The 17,352-nt window shown below is 33.4% G+C and overlaps 3 protein-coding genes across 3 annotated transcripts; 1 reads left to right on the plus strand and 2 right to left on the minus strand.

The window, feature by feature from the left end:
* Positions 1 to 562: 562 nt before the first annotated feature.
* Positions 563 to 5,595, minus strand: LOC18043100. The gene is made up of 8 exons (XM_006434005.2): positions 5,380 to 5,595; positions 4,749 to 4,792; positions 2,779 to 4,630; positions 2,555 to 2,610; positions 2,209 to 2,442; positions 1,800 to 2,091; positions 1,260 to 1,456; positions 563 to 926 (listed from the first exon to the last, which is right to left on the minus strand). Exons 3-8 carry the CDS (start codon positions 4,525 to 4,527, stop codon positions 773 to 775), a joined length of 2,682 nt encoding a protein of 893 aa, XP_006434068.1. The 5' UTR covers positions 4,528 to 4,630; positions 4,749 to 4,792; positions 5,380 to 5,595; the 3' UTR covers positions 563 to 772.
* A 318-nt stretch (positions 5,596 to 5,913) lies between these two features.
* Positions 5,914 to 8,367, minus strand: LOC18042760 (pentatricopeptide repeat-containing protein At4g18520, chloroplastic). Its single transcript, XM_024183083.1, has one exon. The coding sequence runs from the start codon at positions 8,095 to 8,097 to the stop codon at positions 6,241 to 6,243; it is 1,857 nt and encodes a 618-aa protein (XP_024038851.1). The 5' UTR covers positions 8,098 to 8,367; the 3' UTR covers positions 5,914 to 6,240.
* A 1,357-nt stretch (positions 8,368 to 9,724) lies between these two features.
* On the plus strand, positions 9,725 to 12,953 carry LOC18040478 (uncharacterized protein At4g37920). Its single transcript, XM_006434007.2, has 6 exons — positions 9,725 to 9,924; positions 10,194 to 10,576; positions 10,722 to 10,890; positions 11,501 to 11,745; positions 12,204 to 12,391; positions 12,475 to 12,953. The coding sequence occupies exons 1-6, from the start codon at positions 9,798 to 9,800 to the stop codon at positions 12,632 to 12,634; spliced, it is 1,272 nt and encodes a 423-aa protein (XP_006434070.1). The 5' UTR covers positions 9,725 to 9,797; the 3' UTR covers positions 12,635 to 12,953.
* Positions 12,954 to 17,352: the final 4,399 nt, after the last annotated feature.

The following is a 17,352-nucleotide window of genomic DNA, read 5'->3' on the forward strand; positions in this document are numbered from 1 at the left end:
CAGAGCAGCAGTAGAGTCGCTCTTTAACCAAACATATTGCCACCCTCTATTAGCTGCTTCTTCAATAGCCACAATGATACCAAATATTTCAGCATAAAATGAAGAATGAAGGCTTAAAGGCATTGCGAAGCATCCTTTAAAGGCCCCATTAAATCCCCTGAAAACAGCAGCACAAGCTGCCTCTCCCGGATTTCCTTTAGCAAGGCCATCCGTATTAATTTTAACCCAAGGAATTAGAGGAGGATGCCAAAAGACTGAAATTACCTTCGGAGCACGTCGCAACGGCTTCTTTATGCCCAATATATCATAAATTGGAACATGTAAATCAATTTTTATTATAAAAATTAATATATTGAAATTATTATTTAATAATTAATTTAAAAGTTAATAATAAAACCCTAAATATTAATAATTTAAATAATATTAATTTGATTTTAACATTAATATAAACCAATATTATTTTTTATGAGACAATTTAATACTAAAACAAACATAAACATTGCATTATAACTTAAGGCAATGCATCCTAATACAATACACTATAATGCAACATAATTGACATAGTGTGTCAAACACATCCTTTAAATTTTAACTAATAAGAACAAAGAGGAATTACAAAATCTGTAAAAGCTGTTGTTTGGCAGATATATGGATCTGTACATTATTGAAGGTTTAGCAACATAAAAATCTAACACTTCCCTTGTAACAACTTTCAAAAATAAGGGAAGCAGTATGCATTTGTGAACGGTATTTCTAGAAGCTAAAGCTAACACTAGATGTTCAATCCCCAATCATAAGGCTGATATGTCACCTTCAACTGAGAATTTGCAAGTGCCTCCAGTAGAGCTTCAGAGTCGGTTGGCTCCAGGTAATTTGATGCATGCTTCAGTACTTCCACCTCGTTCTTTCCAAAATCCACACTATACCTGTGCATAAACTTAGAAGACAATTTAACTAAACAACAGTAAGTAATGGCCTAAATCTAACCATCACGTCTTCTTCTGCCATTCAGCACTAATTTTAAAGTTACAAGTGCATCATCCTACTTCTGTTCAATGCAAAGTCCTGATTTCATTCAAGGAATTAATGGTGATATGTCTACATTGATTGATTTACATTTTTCTCTCATGTGCTTGAATGCACCATCCACGTGTTTGAATGCATGAGAGAGAGAGAGAGAGAGAGAGATGAAATGGTGAGATTATAAATTAAAGTTCTATTGGGGAATGCATAAAAGGAGTTACAGTGGGAGAGATTACCATTTAAGGACCATACTCATTGTTGCAACCTTGGCATGCAAATCAATCACAAGTCCTCCACCTCTCAGAAAGCTACGGGCTGCCTTCATCAACTCTTTATCAATGTTCCCAGGTGAGTAGCATCGAAGAGCAGGGCTGGATCGGGTACCACAAACCAGTGCAAAGTGAGTTGAAGGCTCCGGGTAGGGAAGTGCCACCTGATAAGAATTGCAAATAGGAAAAACCTGATCAGAACATTACTTCTATGAGCAAGATGATCATAATGACAGCCCGTAGTTGAGAAAAGATGCTGATAAACTGTTTGCCTACTCATGGGAAAAAGATTCACACAATTAAAATATACAAACAAAGGAAGAATAAAGCAGGTTGAAAATGCAGGTCCAAAGGTAATGGCTACTAAATTCGTGTGATTGTCAGAGAACATGGAAGTGACAGGCCCTATGAGTGATAGAGACCTTCCTTTGATTGAGAGAAGTGTGCTTCATTCATGAAATACAACATAACTGCCAAAGATAAAGACTAATAGAATAGCCAACTTACCTGTGAACGTTTATCTTTTGCACCAAATGGCTTCATGAGATTGTATGGCGGCCGCTGATTGCCCCTTAATATGCCATTTTGAATTGCTGAAAGTGAGTATGTGTACCCACCAATGACATACTTGAAGTCTCCAAAGAACTTCCTTCGTTCAAGTGCTCCAACGGGATGACCGCACACTAATATTGCATGTATGGCCATCATATTGTAAAGATTTATGAAGAATGCCAGCATTTCCTCCCTTGGCATATCTTGCAATTCTACTCTTTGGAGCTCCTGAACTGTTCTCAGATACCTACAACAATATAAAATGGCATAGCTAGGGTAACAGCTTCAACAGCTTGACTATAAAAACACAAAAATGCAAATGAAGATACTAAACTAATTTTGCGCAATTAGGAGGCATTTAAACCTTGCAAATTCTTCACTTCCATGAATAGTTCTGTAATCAACATGCCTTCCATCTTCTGATAAATACGCTTCAAAGATTGCATAGGACAAGAATCTCAGCCTTAATGCAATTTCTGATATGGGCTTGGGTTTTGCATCGATTATACCCCTCGGGATGTTGTGGCATTGTGATGACACTAAAGGATCATGGTCCAAAAACCGATATAAGTGATTTCCATCTTCGAATAGGTTCTCACTAGTTAAGAAGCATCAGATGAACAGAATGAGAAGGATTATTAATTGTGGAAGAATAATATGACACTGAAATGATATATAGATACTTAAAAAAAATATTTCAATGAACTCACTCAAGCACGTGTCGGAAGAAAAGTTTGCTTGCAAGCTTTCGCCCAAATTCCACAGCCTGTTATTATTATTAAAAAAAAAACAGCATAAGAAGTATTAAACCCAAGGACAACAAATGAGACAAACCAGATAACAGAAGACGTTAACCACTTTCACCAGAAACTGACCTAATTTTCCCCCAATTGAAGAAGACAAAATAAAAAGAGAATAAGATTATGCAACTGACCTCCTCTCTTTCCAGATATTGGTCCTCTGATAAGAAATTCACAGCTTCTGAACCTAGAAAACAGTTGGTGAACCTGCGCATCTTGTAAAATCGGTCCTTAACAACAACGTTTTCTTTCATTTTAAGAACAATAAGCGCTAGTTCATCAATGGCACCACTACTAGACAAGTCATCTTCACCGGAAAGAGGCGGTAATGGAGCTTCAAATGGTGGTGCTTCAGTAATTAGATACTCAATCTTCTCGTCAAGCTTGCCAGATTCATCCAAGGCCTTAAGCTCACTCAAGCCACCCATTAGGATTTCATTAAAGAACACCTTAGGGACAGCAGATGACCCTGCAAACTTCTCTAACTCCATCTTTCTACTGGGGTAGACATCAATGTTGATCTCGACATATCTGAGTCTTTTCCAATACAAAAATAATCTAACTTCTCGGGATTCCTGGCAACCTAACCTCGCGTACAGTATAACTCTTCCTTTCATGACTAAAGGTTGTGGTGGTTCTTTGACAACTTCTTGCCTCTGCTCAGTTCTGTTTTCTGAATCAACATCAGATGACATCTTGATATAGTTTAAGGGATTCCATGAATATCTTTCTGCCATTCTTTTAGAGGCTTCAACAGCTTCACTATCTTTACCAGAACCTGAAGCCACATTATCTTCATCAATGGAGACATCCTGTCCAGTTTCATCCTTTTTCCCCGAAAGACGGCGCATAACATTAGCAACTGCACCAGAGCCCTTCTCCTTGACAAAGTTCTTTAGTGCTGCCGCCTTCTCTGGCCACACAGATCCCTCAGCTCCTAGATCAAGCTCCAGAGAACGCGTTGATGTACTCCTATTAGCTTCCATCCCAGGAACCTCTGTTCCATCAAAGACAGGTTCTGGCTCCCTCTCCTCCTCACCAATAGTTTCCTGATCTCTTTCTACTTGAGCTGTAGAATCCAAAACACCTGCCACAATTACCCTGTCAGCATCTCTAGATTCACCTCGTTCATTCTTACAGTCTAACTTTTCTCCTGCACCTTTAGATTCTATATCTCTACTCTCATCGATGTGGCCCAAGTCAACACATTCTGTAGCTTTAGATTTGAAATCTTTACTCATCTTGCTCAAGTCAATGCATTCGGCAGCTTTAGATTCTAAATCCTTACTCTCATCCATCATGCCCATTTCAACACCTTCAGCAGCTTTATATTCTAAATCCTTATTCTCATCGATCTTGCCCACATCAAGACATTCTGCAGCTTTAAATTCCAAATCCCTACTCTTATCCATTTTGCCCACATCAGCACATTCAGCAGCTTTAGATTCTGAATCCCTATTCTCATCACTCTTGCCAACATCATCACATTCGGCAGTTTTAGATTCTAAATGCCCACTCTCATCCATTTTGCCCACATCAACACTTTCAGCAGCTTTAGATTCAAAATTCCTACTCCCCAATTCAGAAGTTTTAGATTCTAAATCCCTGCTCTTATCCATCATTGCCAAGTCATCATGTTCAAAATTAATATCTAGCTTCTCTGCTTGAGCTTTAGAATCTACATCACTACTCTCATTGATCTTGTCACCCAAGTCATCTTGTTCATTATTATTATTGTCCCCGAAGTTATCATTGCTGATGTTTAGAGACATCGACTCCTCTAATGGTTGATCTTTTATTTGAAAGTCTAGTGTATTTCCCTCCAACTTTTCAGCTGTTGGAAAACTTATAATATTCTTCTCAGCAGTGCTTCCCTTTTCCATAGTTCAAGAAAACTATAAGTTTCCGATCCAACTTATATACGCATGACTATTAAATTTATTCTTCTTGCACTCAAAAAATGGATTCACGGAGTTGGTTAGACTCCTGCAAGAGATTAAAAGTTACTCGGACGATATAAAACCAAACAGGATTATAAGCTGGTTCATAACAATAAACCAGGTCATATATGAAAACTTCAACGTGCACATTAAATAAACTTTACCATTTGCAAGTTCTTAGACCAACGTTGGTACTCAGCAATCCAATCTGGCAACAATAACTTATCAATTAAATCTCTGCAATAACTCATCAATTTCATAGAATATAAATTCAAAAAAAAATTGTAAGAACTCTTCTGTAAATATCTAAAACTGCAAAGAAGGTTAGCAATAAATAAACATTAAAAAATAAATAAAAATCTGAGCAATAAAAAAGGTTAGACAGATTTCAGATACATTCGGGTTTTCACAGTGAGCCAGCAAGCAATCAAACAAATGCAAAGAAGCAAAGAAAACCGAACTTAGCAATAAATAAAGATTAAAAAGAAGAACACAGCAAAATTCATAAATAGATTAATGTATAAATTATAACAGAAAAACACCGGCACTGCCAAACGCCTATTCTTTTCAGGCTTAATACGCGCTGCACGGACCTCAAAAATCAAAATATAATTTGTCTTTATTTTCTTGGCTTTTCTCTCTAACATCATCAATCAGATTAATACGATAAAAATCATAGATTAGTGAAATCAATCTCATCAGATAGACTCAAAAAAAAAAAGGCGATATATAAAAAACAACTTCCTTTCTCAGTTAAATTAAAAAAAAAAATCACATAAAAGGATAACAACTTACAGATCTGAAGAGTGTAGCGATTGATTGCGGGGATTGAGATGTGGAAAATCTCACGAGAGTTGAAAATTGCCAATAAATGTAAGTTAGAAGATTTCTTTTCCTTCTTTGGCTTTTGTGATTTTGTGAGGACTGGATGAAACTAACATGAAATTTATAGCGGGAGAAGCGGGAAGTCCGTGGGCTGCGATTGTATGAATTTGGATTAGACTTTTTTGGACAATCAGTGGACCCAATCTTTGGACTTTTACTCAAAACTAGTCAAACTACCCGTACCCGTTTCCCATTATTACGAATTTGCCACTCCTGCACGCCTGTTTAATGTTTAGTACGACATAACGCCTATATTTCTTGACCATCTTTTCCGTCTCACTTACAAGGATCCTGTGAACCGTAGGTCAAGTCTTAACGGTGTTTCTTGTTGATACTTTTTAAATTTGCTTTTTTATAACAGTCTTTTTATTTTATTATTTAATATTAACTATAAACTTTTGATACGGGAATAATCGTACCAAATGCAAGGTTTGAAAGCTGGTGTATATGATTATGAATTACTTGGTAAGATGAATGTACATATACATGGCTGATACACTGAACATGTATTAGTATCGCACTATTTTCATATGATCCCAAAGCTTTTTGTTACATTGCAGGATCCAAGCCGTCACAAACAAGGCCAAAAGACTCGGTCCGTTATCGTTTACGTCCTATTTCAATAACTTTCTCTGTGACGTTGAGCTCACAGTGACCAACACTCATGTTTCCTGTTATCCATGTGATATACATTTACACCTTAGATGTTATATATCTGTGATCTGGCCAAGCCACCCACTTAATACTCGCAATCTTGTAATTAGGCAAAGGTCAAGAAGACTGCAAGCAATACCCAGATAAAGACTCTGCGTTCCACTCGATATCTCCACATGCATTATAAACAGTCATAAGGATGTAATCATCTACCTCAAAACCTTCTGCTTGCATCCGATACATGAGCTTCAACGCCTCCTGGCATAGCCCATTCCTTGCATAACCGACAGTCATAGACTTCCAAGTGAACAAATTACGTTCTGGCATACTGTCGAAAACTTGAGATGCCTCCGAAATATATCCACATTTAGCATACATATTAATTAAAGCGCTGCCAACATACACATTAGACAATGATGTGGTCTTTTTTACAGAGGAGTGGATCAACATCCCCTGCGAAACATTTTCTAGCTTAGCACATGCTTTTAGAGCCGATGAATAAGTGAATGGGTTTGGCTCCACGCCTTCCTCCAACATATCTTTCAAGAAATCAAGAGCCTCAGACTCGTGACCAAGACATGCATAACCAGAAATTATGGCAGTCCATGAGACCACATCTCTAAGAGGCATCTGTTGGAGGACCTTGGATGCAACTGGGAATTCCCCATTTTTACAGTAAAACCACACAAGAGTACTTCCTATGTGTTCATTGCTTTGGATAAAATTCTTGATTATTTGAGCATGAACTTCCTTCCCCAGCTGAAAAGCCCCAATCAATCCACAAGCCTTAAGGATGCTAACAATGGTCAAGTTATTAGCATGTATTTTTCGTCTCTTCATAACTCGAAAAAGGCCTATAGCCTCCTCACCAAGCCCCTCTCGAGCATATCCTGATATTATTGAAGTCCATGTAACTGTGTTTCTATTTCCCATTTCATCAAATACTCTTCTAGAGTCCAAAATCTCCCCACACTTTGCATACATATCCACCAAGGAAGTACGAATGAAAACATCATCCTTATACAGCTTCTTAACTATGGCTGCATGCAACTGTCTTCCCAATTTTAACGCCCGTTCCTCTCCACAAGCCTTCAGAACGCTACATACAGTAAACTCATTAGGCAAAAATCCCTCGCTTAACATTCGTGAAAACATAAAAATTGCTTCATCCCCTCGCGCTTGTTGCGAGCAGGCAGTTATCATTGCTGTCCAAGAAACAACATCCCTCTCTGACATTCCATCAAATGCACAAAAAGCACTAGAAAAGTCACCAAATTGCGCATAAAAATGCAGAATTGCACTATCAACAATCAAGTTTCTACAATGACATTTCAAAATAGAAGCATGAATTTGTCTTCCAAGCTCAAAATCTAATCTCGTACCGCACAGATTCATTACACACACAAACATCTTCTCATTTCCCCGAACGCCAGTTCTAATGGATTCACTAAAAAGCATAAAAGCCTCGTCAACAAAACCAAATCTCGAATAACCATTAACCATCGCAGTCCAACTAACAACATTTCTCTCAGACATTTTGTCAAACACTTTTCTCGCTTGAACTAGCTTCCCTAATTTCACATACACACTGATCAAATTATTATCAACATACAAGACCGACTTTCTCAAAGACTTTAAAACAATTGCATGTATTCTTTTGACTTGTTTTACGGTGTTACATGACCGAAGCCAAATCGCAAGCAGGTTGGAGTCGACGCTCTGACTCACCGAGGGTGCGTGCGAAGATTCGGCATCTGCGTTATCTTGCAAACTAAAATCATCGCTTGATTTGTGGAAATTGGTGTGGGAATTTGTGGTCTCCCTATAAAAGCATCGACAATCATTGGGATTTTTCTGATAATTACTGTTGATTGTTTTCGAGCTGTGTTTCGGAGATTGTAGCGGTTGAATGTTGAGAAGAGAAGATTGTTGAAAAAGAGAGAACTGTGAAGAAAACAAAGTTAAAGATAGCATCGCCTGTTTGTTTCAAAATTCCCGCGAAAAATAAAGCAATCGGTTTTGATGATGGAGAAGACTACGCCCCGCCTCACTAATCGCTCCAGCGGGCTTTTGATAATTAAAGCGTCACTCATGTTCGGCATCAACTTTAAACGAAAAGACTAAACTGTCCTGCCTGACGTTCAGGAAATTATCAGTAATTCGCCATTAGATTTGGAAATATCATATTTAGATTTGTCAAAAATGCCAGAATATGAACACAAGCCTTAACAGCTGTATTCTCACATCCTCAAATAATTTAGCCACAAACAAGAAGAACGTTAATCATCTGGCTGCAAAGTTAACTTACAAGTACCTCCTTTTTCACGATTTCAACCAAACATACGCTTTCACTTGACAATCCTATTTTTATTTTTGTGACCTTTGGTAGAATTTCCTTAGCAATTTTAATCAATGTATATTGACACAATTATTCTAATGAATATTTTTTAAGATTTATATTTCTATTATTATAAAAATAGTTAATCAATAGATAAGATATTTTTCTCTTTTGTTCCTTAAAAAAAATATATGAAGATTTAAATTCCGCAAGCGTTAGTGTGAGAATGAGAGTAGATATATATAAAATGATTTAAGATAAATTATTTTTTAAATAAGATTAGATATAATTTATTTTATATTTAAAAACTTCAGTCATATCGCTGAAATTTAAGATTGAGTCTTAATAAATGTTTCATGTAATATCAATCTTATAAATAAAAGGTAACTAAAAGGGTTGGACATTAATAAATATCCGAAGTCAAAGTCCTAACCGAAGGTCATCGAAAAAATAAGTTAAAAAATTACCTCTTTAAAATAGAGTGTTAAGACTTAAGAGGGGATGTGTCATGTGTGTGCCTATTGTGAAATAATGACGAACCACAGGGTGTTGTCTAATAAAAACGCTGATCATCCATCCATTGGGTAATTTTTAAAAATCTCTTAGATTTGGGCTTGTTGCAAGTAGATGGTGAGAATTTATTTATTTATAAAAAATTTCATACCGTCACTCAACTTTAACATTGACCGTTAGTTGACTGTGCAAAAATAATATTATCCTTAACAATAATTTGTAGACGGAAATAACTAAAAAAAAATTAAAATTATTGGTGCGAAAAGCACAAATCCTATTTTTTAACAATTTTATCCTTGTCAATTTCAAAGATTTACAATATCATAGGTAAAGATTATAACTATTTCATTTTTAAGTTTTTAATTTTATCTTTTTTGTAGGAACTTTAAGAAAATATCAATAATTTAAAAAGAATTTTTCAAATTTTTAATTTTATCTTTCTTGTAGGGACTTTAAAAAAATATCAATAATTTAAAGAGGATAAAATAACCAATAATTTTAATTATTTTTTTTAGTTATTTCTGTCTACAAACTGTTATTAAGGGTAATATTATCTTTGCACAGTCAACTAACGGTCAATATTAAAGTTAACTGACGATAGGAAATTTTTTATAAATAAATAAATTTTTACTATCTACTTACAACAAGCTCAAACCTCAGGGGAGGTTTTTAAAAATTACCCTCCATCCATTCACAAAGATACGACATCGTGTTGGAGTCACTTTTAATTTTATGAAACTTCGAGAGAAATGCTGATATTTTTGCAAAAACCCTCCCAGAAAATATTACGAGCTTTCTGGTAAATGTTCAGCAGTGCTTTCTAATGGAGTTGGCGCGTGTGGCTTCCCAAGGCTCTTGCTTTCTCCCTCTCATAAATTTTCGAGCTCGGGCACCTGTCTCTTCCATCAGTAGCTCAGTTCCAATTTTATTTTCCTCTCATAAATTTAAATGTAAGTTCCGATCTTTATATATTTCCTTGAAGTTTTGCTCTGGAAAAATACATGAAACAAGTCGTATTACGAATTTTGTCCGTTAAAATTGAACATATTGTTTTAGTAATACCAACTAAGCGAACAAGCTCCTAATGAGGGTAAGAATTTAATTTTTGATGATACGTTGTTTGCAAATTTCGTGATATTTATGTTGAACACCAATGGAAAATAATAACTCAAGAGGAGGTCAGTCAGGTGAATGACTAAAATTATGTTGTCATTATTAGGTTGTCCTTTGCTGGTTAATCCGGTGAGGCTGCGAAAGTCCTCCCTTGCTGCTGTTGCTCGTGATGTAAGTGCCGTATATCATGATTCTAATGAGCCTGCTAGTATTCGTGAGGATTCCGTGATGGATGGTGAAAAGAGGGATGAAAAAGATGGTTCTAAGAGCTTGGATGATGGTAAAATGATCCGAGTATGTGACAAGCTCATTGAGGTTTTCATGGTTGACAAGCCTACACCGACTGACTGGAGAAGGTTGCTCGTTTTCAGCAAGGAATGGAACAACCTAAGGTCTAATTTCTTCAAGCGTTGTCAGGACCGAGCAGACGCTGAGGTGGATCCTGAAATGAAGCACAAGCTTCTCCGGCTTGGAAGGAAGCTGAAAGAGGTTGTTTGAGCAACTTAAATATTTAATTTCGCAATGGCAGCATTGATGTTTGCATGTCTCTTATTCTCGTATGTTATGCTTTTTGGTTTGGTTTGGTTCTTGTTGCATCTGTTTCGATGATTTGTTGAGAGTTTCTCTTCCTCAGATTGATGAAGATGTGCAAAGACACAATGAACTTCTTGAAGTGATCAAGGCAGCACCATCAGAAGTAAGTCAAATAGTTTCCAGGCGTCGTAAGGATTTCACTCAAGAATTTTTTGAGCATCTTCACACTGTAGCAGAATCGTATTACAATGATCCAGCCAAACAAGATGGTGAGACTGATTGACTTTGTTAATTGTCAAACCTTGTTAGAAGAGTGACTCCACCACTCATGTGTTTCTGTCAAAACAATTTCATTGACTCAAAAGAGTAAATAATTTTCCTTAAAACCTAATTCTTGCTGGAGATGAATCTTATTTCTTAACTGTTGCTGGAGCAGAAGTCTGGATAAACAATATGAATTACATTTTGTAAAAGCTTTGAGGTAACAAACCTGCACTGTGGATCTATAATCTATTGTTATTTTATTATTTTTATAACAACCTAGAGGATTATGAAGGATCGAGATGTCGATTTCCTTTCCAGCTTTGCAAACACCTGTACTCTTGAACCATAGAAGAATAAGCTAGCTGACCTTAAAAATTCTTTACTCTTAATTACAAGCATTTACTGCTGATATAAAGCAGCAGTTTTTCATTTGAATCATTTCTAATTACTGTGTGATTCTTTGTACATATGTTGGAAAGCTTCCACAGGGTCTATTTTACCTTGACTCGTCACAGGGCCACTAAACCTGTCTTTGCCTAAATTGTCCAATCTTTGTCTTGCTCATCATGATATCTTGGACAGAGGGTGAATGTTCCCTTATTTTTGTCTGATCAGATATAGCAAAGCTTGGAAAATTGTGCGTGGCTGCTGTTCAAGCCTATGATACAACAACTGAGAGCATTGAAGCACTGAATGCTGCAGAGTTGAAGTTCCAAGATATTATCAATTCACCTTCTGTAGATGCTGCTTGCAGAAAAATAGACAGTCTGGCCGAGAAAAATCAACTTGATTCAGCATTGGTGCTGATGATCACCAAAGCATGGTCAGCTGCCAAGGAGTCCAACATGATGAAAGAGGAGGTTAGTAATTTGCTGCTCTAAGAAATGGCTCTTTCATCGTACAACTATTTGGTAATCATGAATTTCTTAATTTATGATTCTGGGACCAGAAATTCCATTGGTTGTGTAAATTTCTTTATCATTTTGCTTGAGAGTAATAAAGGAGGAGATAGATTCTGTGGATTAGGAGAGATAATTTGATGATCACCAACTTTTACATAATTATATAGTAAATGTCAAGTGGTCTTTGAACCAATGTATAGCCTTCTTATTTTGAAAAAAAATAGAGCCAGCTTCAGATATGGCAATGGAAAATTTTAATTGATAAACTTGGAGGTCTGATATGTTTCTTTGCTAAGAACATTTGGTGGTTTTGATTGCTGCATACAGATTGCATAATAGAAATATTACGATGATTAGCTTTATGGTGTTAAATTGATACAATAGTAGTTGTTCTTCCAATCTGCTCTATATAACAGGTCAAAGACATACTTTATCATTTATACATGACTGCAAGAGGTAACCTTCAAAGGCTCATGCCAAAGGAGGTTAGGATTCTAAAGTATCTTCTCACAATTGAGGATCCTGAGGAACGACTGTGTGGTCTAAAAGATGCATTTACACCAGGAGAAGAAATTGAAGGGAAGGATGTGGACACTCTGTACACGTAAGCATCAGAAATGGTTACTTTCTTATCTTTTAGCTTTATTTTGGTAATAACGTTTTACTTTTTTCTTCTCCCCATTGCAGGACCCCAGAGATGCTCCACGCCTTGATGAAAACTTTGGTGGATGCTTACAATTTTAGCCGAGAAGGCTCTCTCTTGAAAGAAGCCAAGGACATGATGAATCCCAATATGATTGAAAAGATAGAGGAACTGAGGAAGCTGGTAGAAAAGCACTTTATGTGAGAAGGACAACTGAAACATTCTTGCTTGAAGCTCTTAGTATATTTCATCATCACCCAGAAATCTGACATAAATACCAAACCTGGAGACGTATAAATCTGCTAAGACCACTTAGCCTTCTGCTAAAGCATATTATCAGCACCATACCTTGGCGTTCCTATAAATTTTGGGAACAAGCAGCCGTCAGCACGGCCTTTATTTGCAGCTACCCAAGATTCTAAATTTTAATCTATTTTGGGTCATTCTATAATGCTGTAACTAAATTTACGGCATTGATGCCGTAATGGACGTGGACCGTTAGATTTGAATAAAAAATCTCTACCATTAATTCTAAATAAATAGGTAACCTGTTACCTAAGTAGCAGGTAATTACTATTTTTTGTTCAAGTTCTAGGTTACATTTACCAATTTTATGTGTGATTTACAAGTTTTATGAAACTTTTACAAGTTAATGTTGATTTACAAGTTTTATGCAATATTTACAAGTTTTTGTTTCATTTACAAGTTCTTCTTACAATTTACAACTCTAACATTAATTTACCTATTTTTTCATTAATTTACTAGTTTTATGTGTGGTTTACATATTTTATGTTTTATTTCACACTTAATATGAATTTACTAGTTCTATATCATTTTTCTAAGTTTTTGTTTTGTTTACAAGTTTTTCGTACAAATTACAACTCCAGCATTAATTTACTCATTTTTTCATCAATTTACTAGTTTTATGTGTGATTTACACATTTTTTATTTTATTTCACAATTTACTAGTTCTCTGTCAATTTACTAGTTCTATGTCATTTTTATAAGTTTTTGTTTTGTTTACAAGTTCTTCGTGAAAATTACAATTCCAACATTAATTTACCATGTTTTTTTTATTAATTTATTAGTTTTATGTGTGGTTTACATATTTTTTGTTTTATTTCACACTTAATGTGAATTTACTAGTTCTATGTCATTTTTCTAAGTTTTTGTTTTGTTTACAAGTTCTTCGTACAAATTACAACTCCAACATTAATTTACTCATTTTCCATCAATTTACTAGTTTTATTTGTGATTTACACATTTTTTGTTTTATTTCTCAATTAATGTCAATTTACTAGTTCTATGTCATTTTTATAAGTTTTTGATTTACAAGTTTTATGTCATTTTTCTAAGTTTTTGTTTTGTTTACAAGTTCTTCGTACAAATTACAACTCCAACATTAATTTACTCATTTTTCCATCAATTTACTAGTTTTATGTGTGATTTACACATTTTTTGTTTTATTTCACACTTAATGTGAATTTACTAGTTCTATGTCATTTTTCTAAGTTTTTGTTTTGTTTACAAGTTCTTCGTACAAATTACAACTCCAACATTAATTTACTCATTTTCCATCAATTTACTAGTTTTATTTGTGATTTACACATTTTTTGTTTTATTTCTCAATTAATGTCAATTTACTAGTTCTATGTCATTTTTATAAGTTTTTGATTTACAAGTTTTATGTCATTTTTCTAAGTTTTTGTTTTGTTTACAAGTTCTTCGTACAAATTACAACTCCAACATTAATTTACTCATTTTTCCATCAATTTACTAGTTTTATGTGTGATTTACACATTTTTTGTTTTATTTCTCAATTAGTGTCAATTTACTAGTTCTATGTCATTTTTATAAGTTTTTGTTTTGTTTACAAGTTCTTCGTGCAAATTACAATTCCAACATTAATTTACCATTTTTTTCATTAATTTATGAGTTTTATTTGTGGTTTACATATTTTATGTTTTATTTTACACTTAATGTGAATTTACTAGTTCTATGTCATTTTTCTATGTTTTTGTTTTGTTTACAAGTTCTTCGTACAAATTACAACGCCAACATTAATTTACCATGTTTTTCATTAATTCACTAGTTTTATGTGTGGTTTACATATTTTTTGTTTTATTTCACACTTAATGTGAATTTACAAGTTCTATGTCATTTTTATAAGTTTTTGTTTTGTTTACAAGTTCTTCGTGCAAATTACAATTCCAACATTAATTTACCATGTTTTTCATTAATTTACTAGTTTTATGTGTGGTTTACACATTTGTTTGTTTCATTTCACACGTTATGTCAATTTACAAGTTGTATGTCATTTTTCTAACTTTTTGTTTTGTTTACAATTTCTTCTTGCCAATTACAACTCCAACATTAATTTACCCATTATTCCATTAATTTACTAGTTTTATGTGTGGTTTACAAATTTTTTGTTTCATTTCACACTTAATGTCAATTTACAGGTTGTATGTCATTTTTCTAAGTTTTTGTTTTGTTTACAAGTTTTTCTTGCCAATTACAACTCCAACATTAATTTACCCCCTTTTCCATTAATTTACTAGTTTTATGTGTGGTTTACAAAGTTTTTGTTTCATTTCACACTTAATGTCAATTTATAATTTCTATGTCATTTTTCTAAGTTTTTGTTTTGTTTGCAAGTTCTTCTTGCAATTTACAACTCCAACATTAATTTACCCCCTTTTCCATCACGTTACTAGTTTTATGTGTGGTTTACAAAGTTTTTGTTTCATTTCACACTTAATGTCAATTTATAATTTCTATGTCATTTTTCTAAGTTTTTGCTTTGTTTACAATTTCTTCTTGCAATTTACAACTCCAACATTAATTTACTACATTTTCTATCAATTTACTAGTTTTTTTCTATTTTTAATTTTTTTTAATTTTGTAGACCAATTTACCACTCTAACACTAATTTATCCGTTTTACCTTCAATCTACGAGTCATACGTGTGGTTTAGAAATTTTTTGTCTTATTTCACATTTATTTGGAATTTGGGTTATTTAGTTTAGGTCAATTGCCTCAACTTAAATTCAATGTGAAAATGGTTAAAGAGTTGGATTATTGACATTTTATGATTTAGATAGAATGATATAAGGGTGGGCATGAGTTGGGTTTGATAGGGTTAGTGAAATTCTAACCTGGTCTACTTTTTAATGAGCTGAGATAAAATCCATCCAACTTAACTAAATAAACTTGTTTAACCCAATTTTACCCAAACCTTATATCGTCTGGTTAAGTTGATTAGGTTGAAGGTCAAATCAAAATTTTAAATTGAACAATGAAAATGATATAAAACTTGAAATGAAACTTATTAAAATCAAATATAAATCTTTTATAACATGAAATTTTCATTCACTATATAGTGTACGTAAAGAAAGTTAATAAATTAACTATCTTTAAATTAAGAAAATTTCCACAAAAAGCATATAGACTTTATTTCTCCTACATCTCCTTTTCCAATTCCAAATTCAAACTTTTTAGATAATTAGCTAGCATCATATACAAAAATAAAATGAAAGTGATATATAATTATGTGCCATTAAGTATTCACTAAAAAATAAAAAGAAATTAAAAACAACTTACTTTTATATTAATCTTATAAAATAATAAATTTACTTATAAGAGAGTGTGATTTTGGTTTTGGAATTGTAGTCTAGAGTAGCAGATGCAAGAATGAAATAGCCTCTTCTATTAAAAGATTAAAAAGAATAAAAAATTAGATAAGCCATTTAAGTCTTTATAATTTTGCAATTGAGAATTAACACATTATCATTATCCTTCTTCTTCTTCTTCTTCTTATTATTATTATTATTATTATAGATTTGGTTGGGTTAGACTAGTTAATTATAATTGATCCAGCCCAAACTAATTATTAATTAGGTTTGAAAAAAACAGACTCAATTAAACCACAATAATGTGCTCATGGTGCATTTACTAATCAGTAATCAGAACAGGCTACAATCAAAATCAAGAATGTGAATAAGAATAAGTTATTTATTTGAGCTGTAGAAATTGAAGTCGGAATGAGATTCATTTCCATCGATGTGTTTAATTTGTCTTGAAATCGGAATGAATTATCATAATTTACTTAAATGCCCTTTGTTGATTATTGTCAATTGGTGGTGGTAATAATAATAATAATAATAATAATCATCATCATCATAATAATAATATTTATTAAAATAGTATTATAATTATGATTACTAATTCATTATTGTTATTATTTATTAATTTCATGATTTTGTTATATGATTATTATTTATGAAAATATTATTGTAATCAAACTTTATAATTATTATTAAAATAATAAGTTATTATTATTAATATTTTATTATATTATTATTTAGTAAAAATATTATTATATTTATAATTTTGTTGTTATTATTATCAGTATGAAATTATTTCATGATTATTTATTATAATATTATTATAATTCTAATTCATTATAATTTATTAATCTTTTATTATTATTATTTATTTAATATTATCTAATTAAAATTTATAATAATTAATTAAAATATTTTTATAGTTATTATTTATTAAAAAAATTCAATATTATAACAATTATGGCACCCTCCCATATCATAGCAATGACAGGACCGGAGGTTATGTACCCAATCAGAGCACCAAAGAAAGGCTTTGACAACAAATCCTCATAGTGCTTCTGAGCAAAAGGGCGGTCCACAGTCATAAGCTTCAAACCCTTCAAAGAGAAACCCTTCTTCTCAAATCTGCTGATGATTTCAGCAACGAGCCTCTTTGGACCCCATCGGGCTTGATCATGATGAAAGTTTGTTCCATTTCTTTGAGATTCAGAGAAACCCAATTGTTTGAGAATTGAGTGAAATACCACCACTTATAGGTGAGAGAATAATGCATGCTCTATATATATACAAATTTGC

This window comes from Citrus clementina, unplaced genomic scaffold, assembly GCF_000493195.1.
Source record: "Citrus clementina cultivar Clemenules unplaced genomic scaffold, Citrus_clementina_v1.0 scaffold_5, whole genome shotgun sequence".
Lineage (NCBI taxonomy): Eukaryota > Viridiplantae > Streptophyta > Magnoliopsida > Sapindales > Rutaceae > Citrus > Citrus x clementina.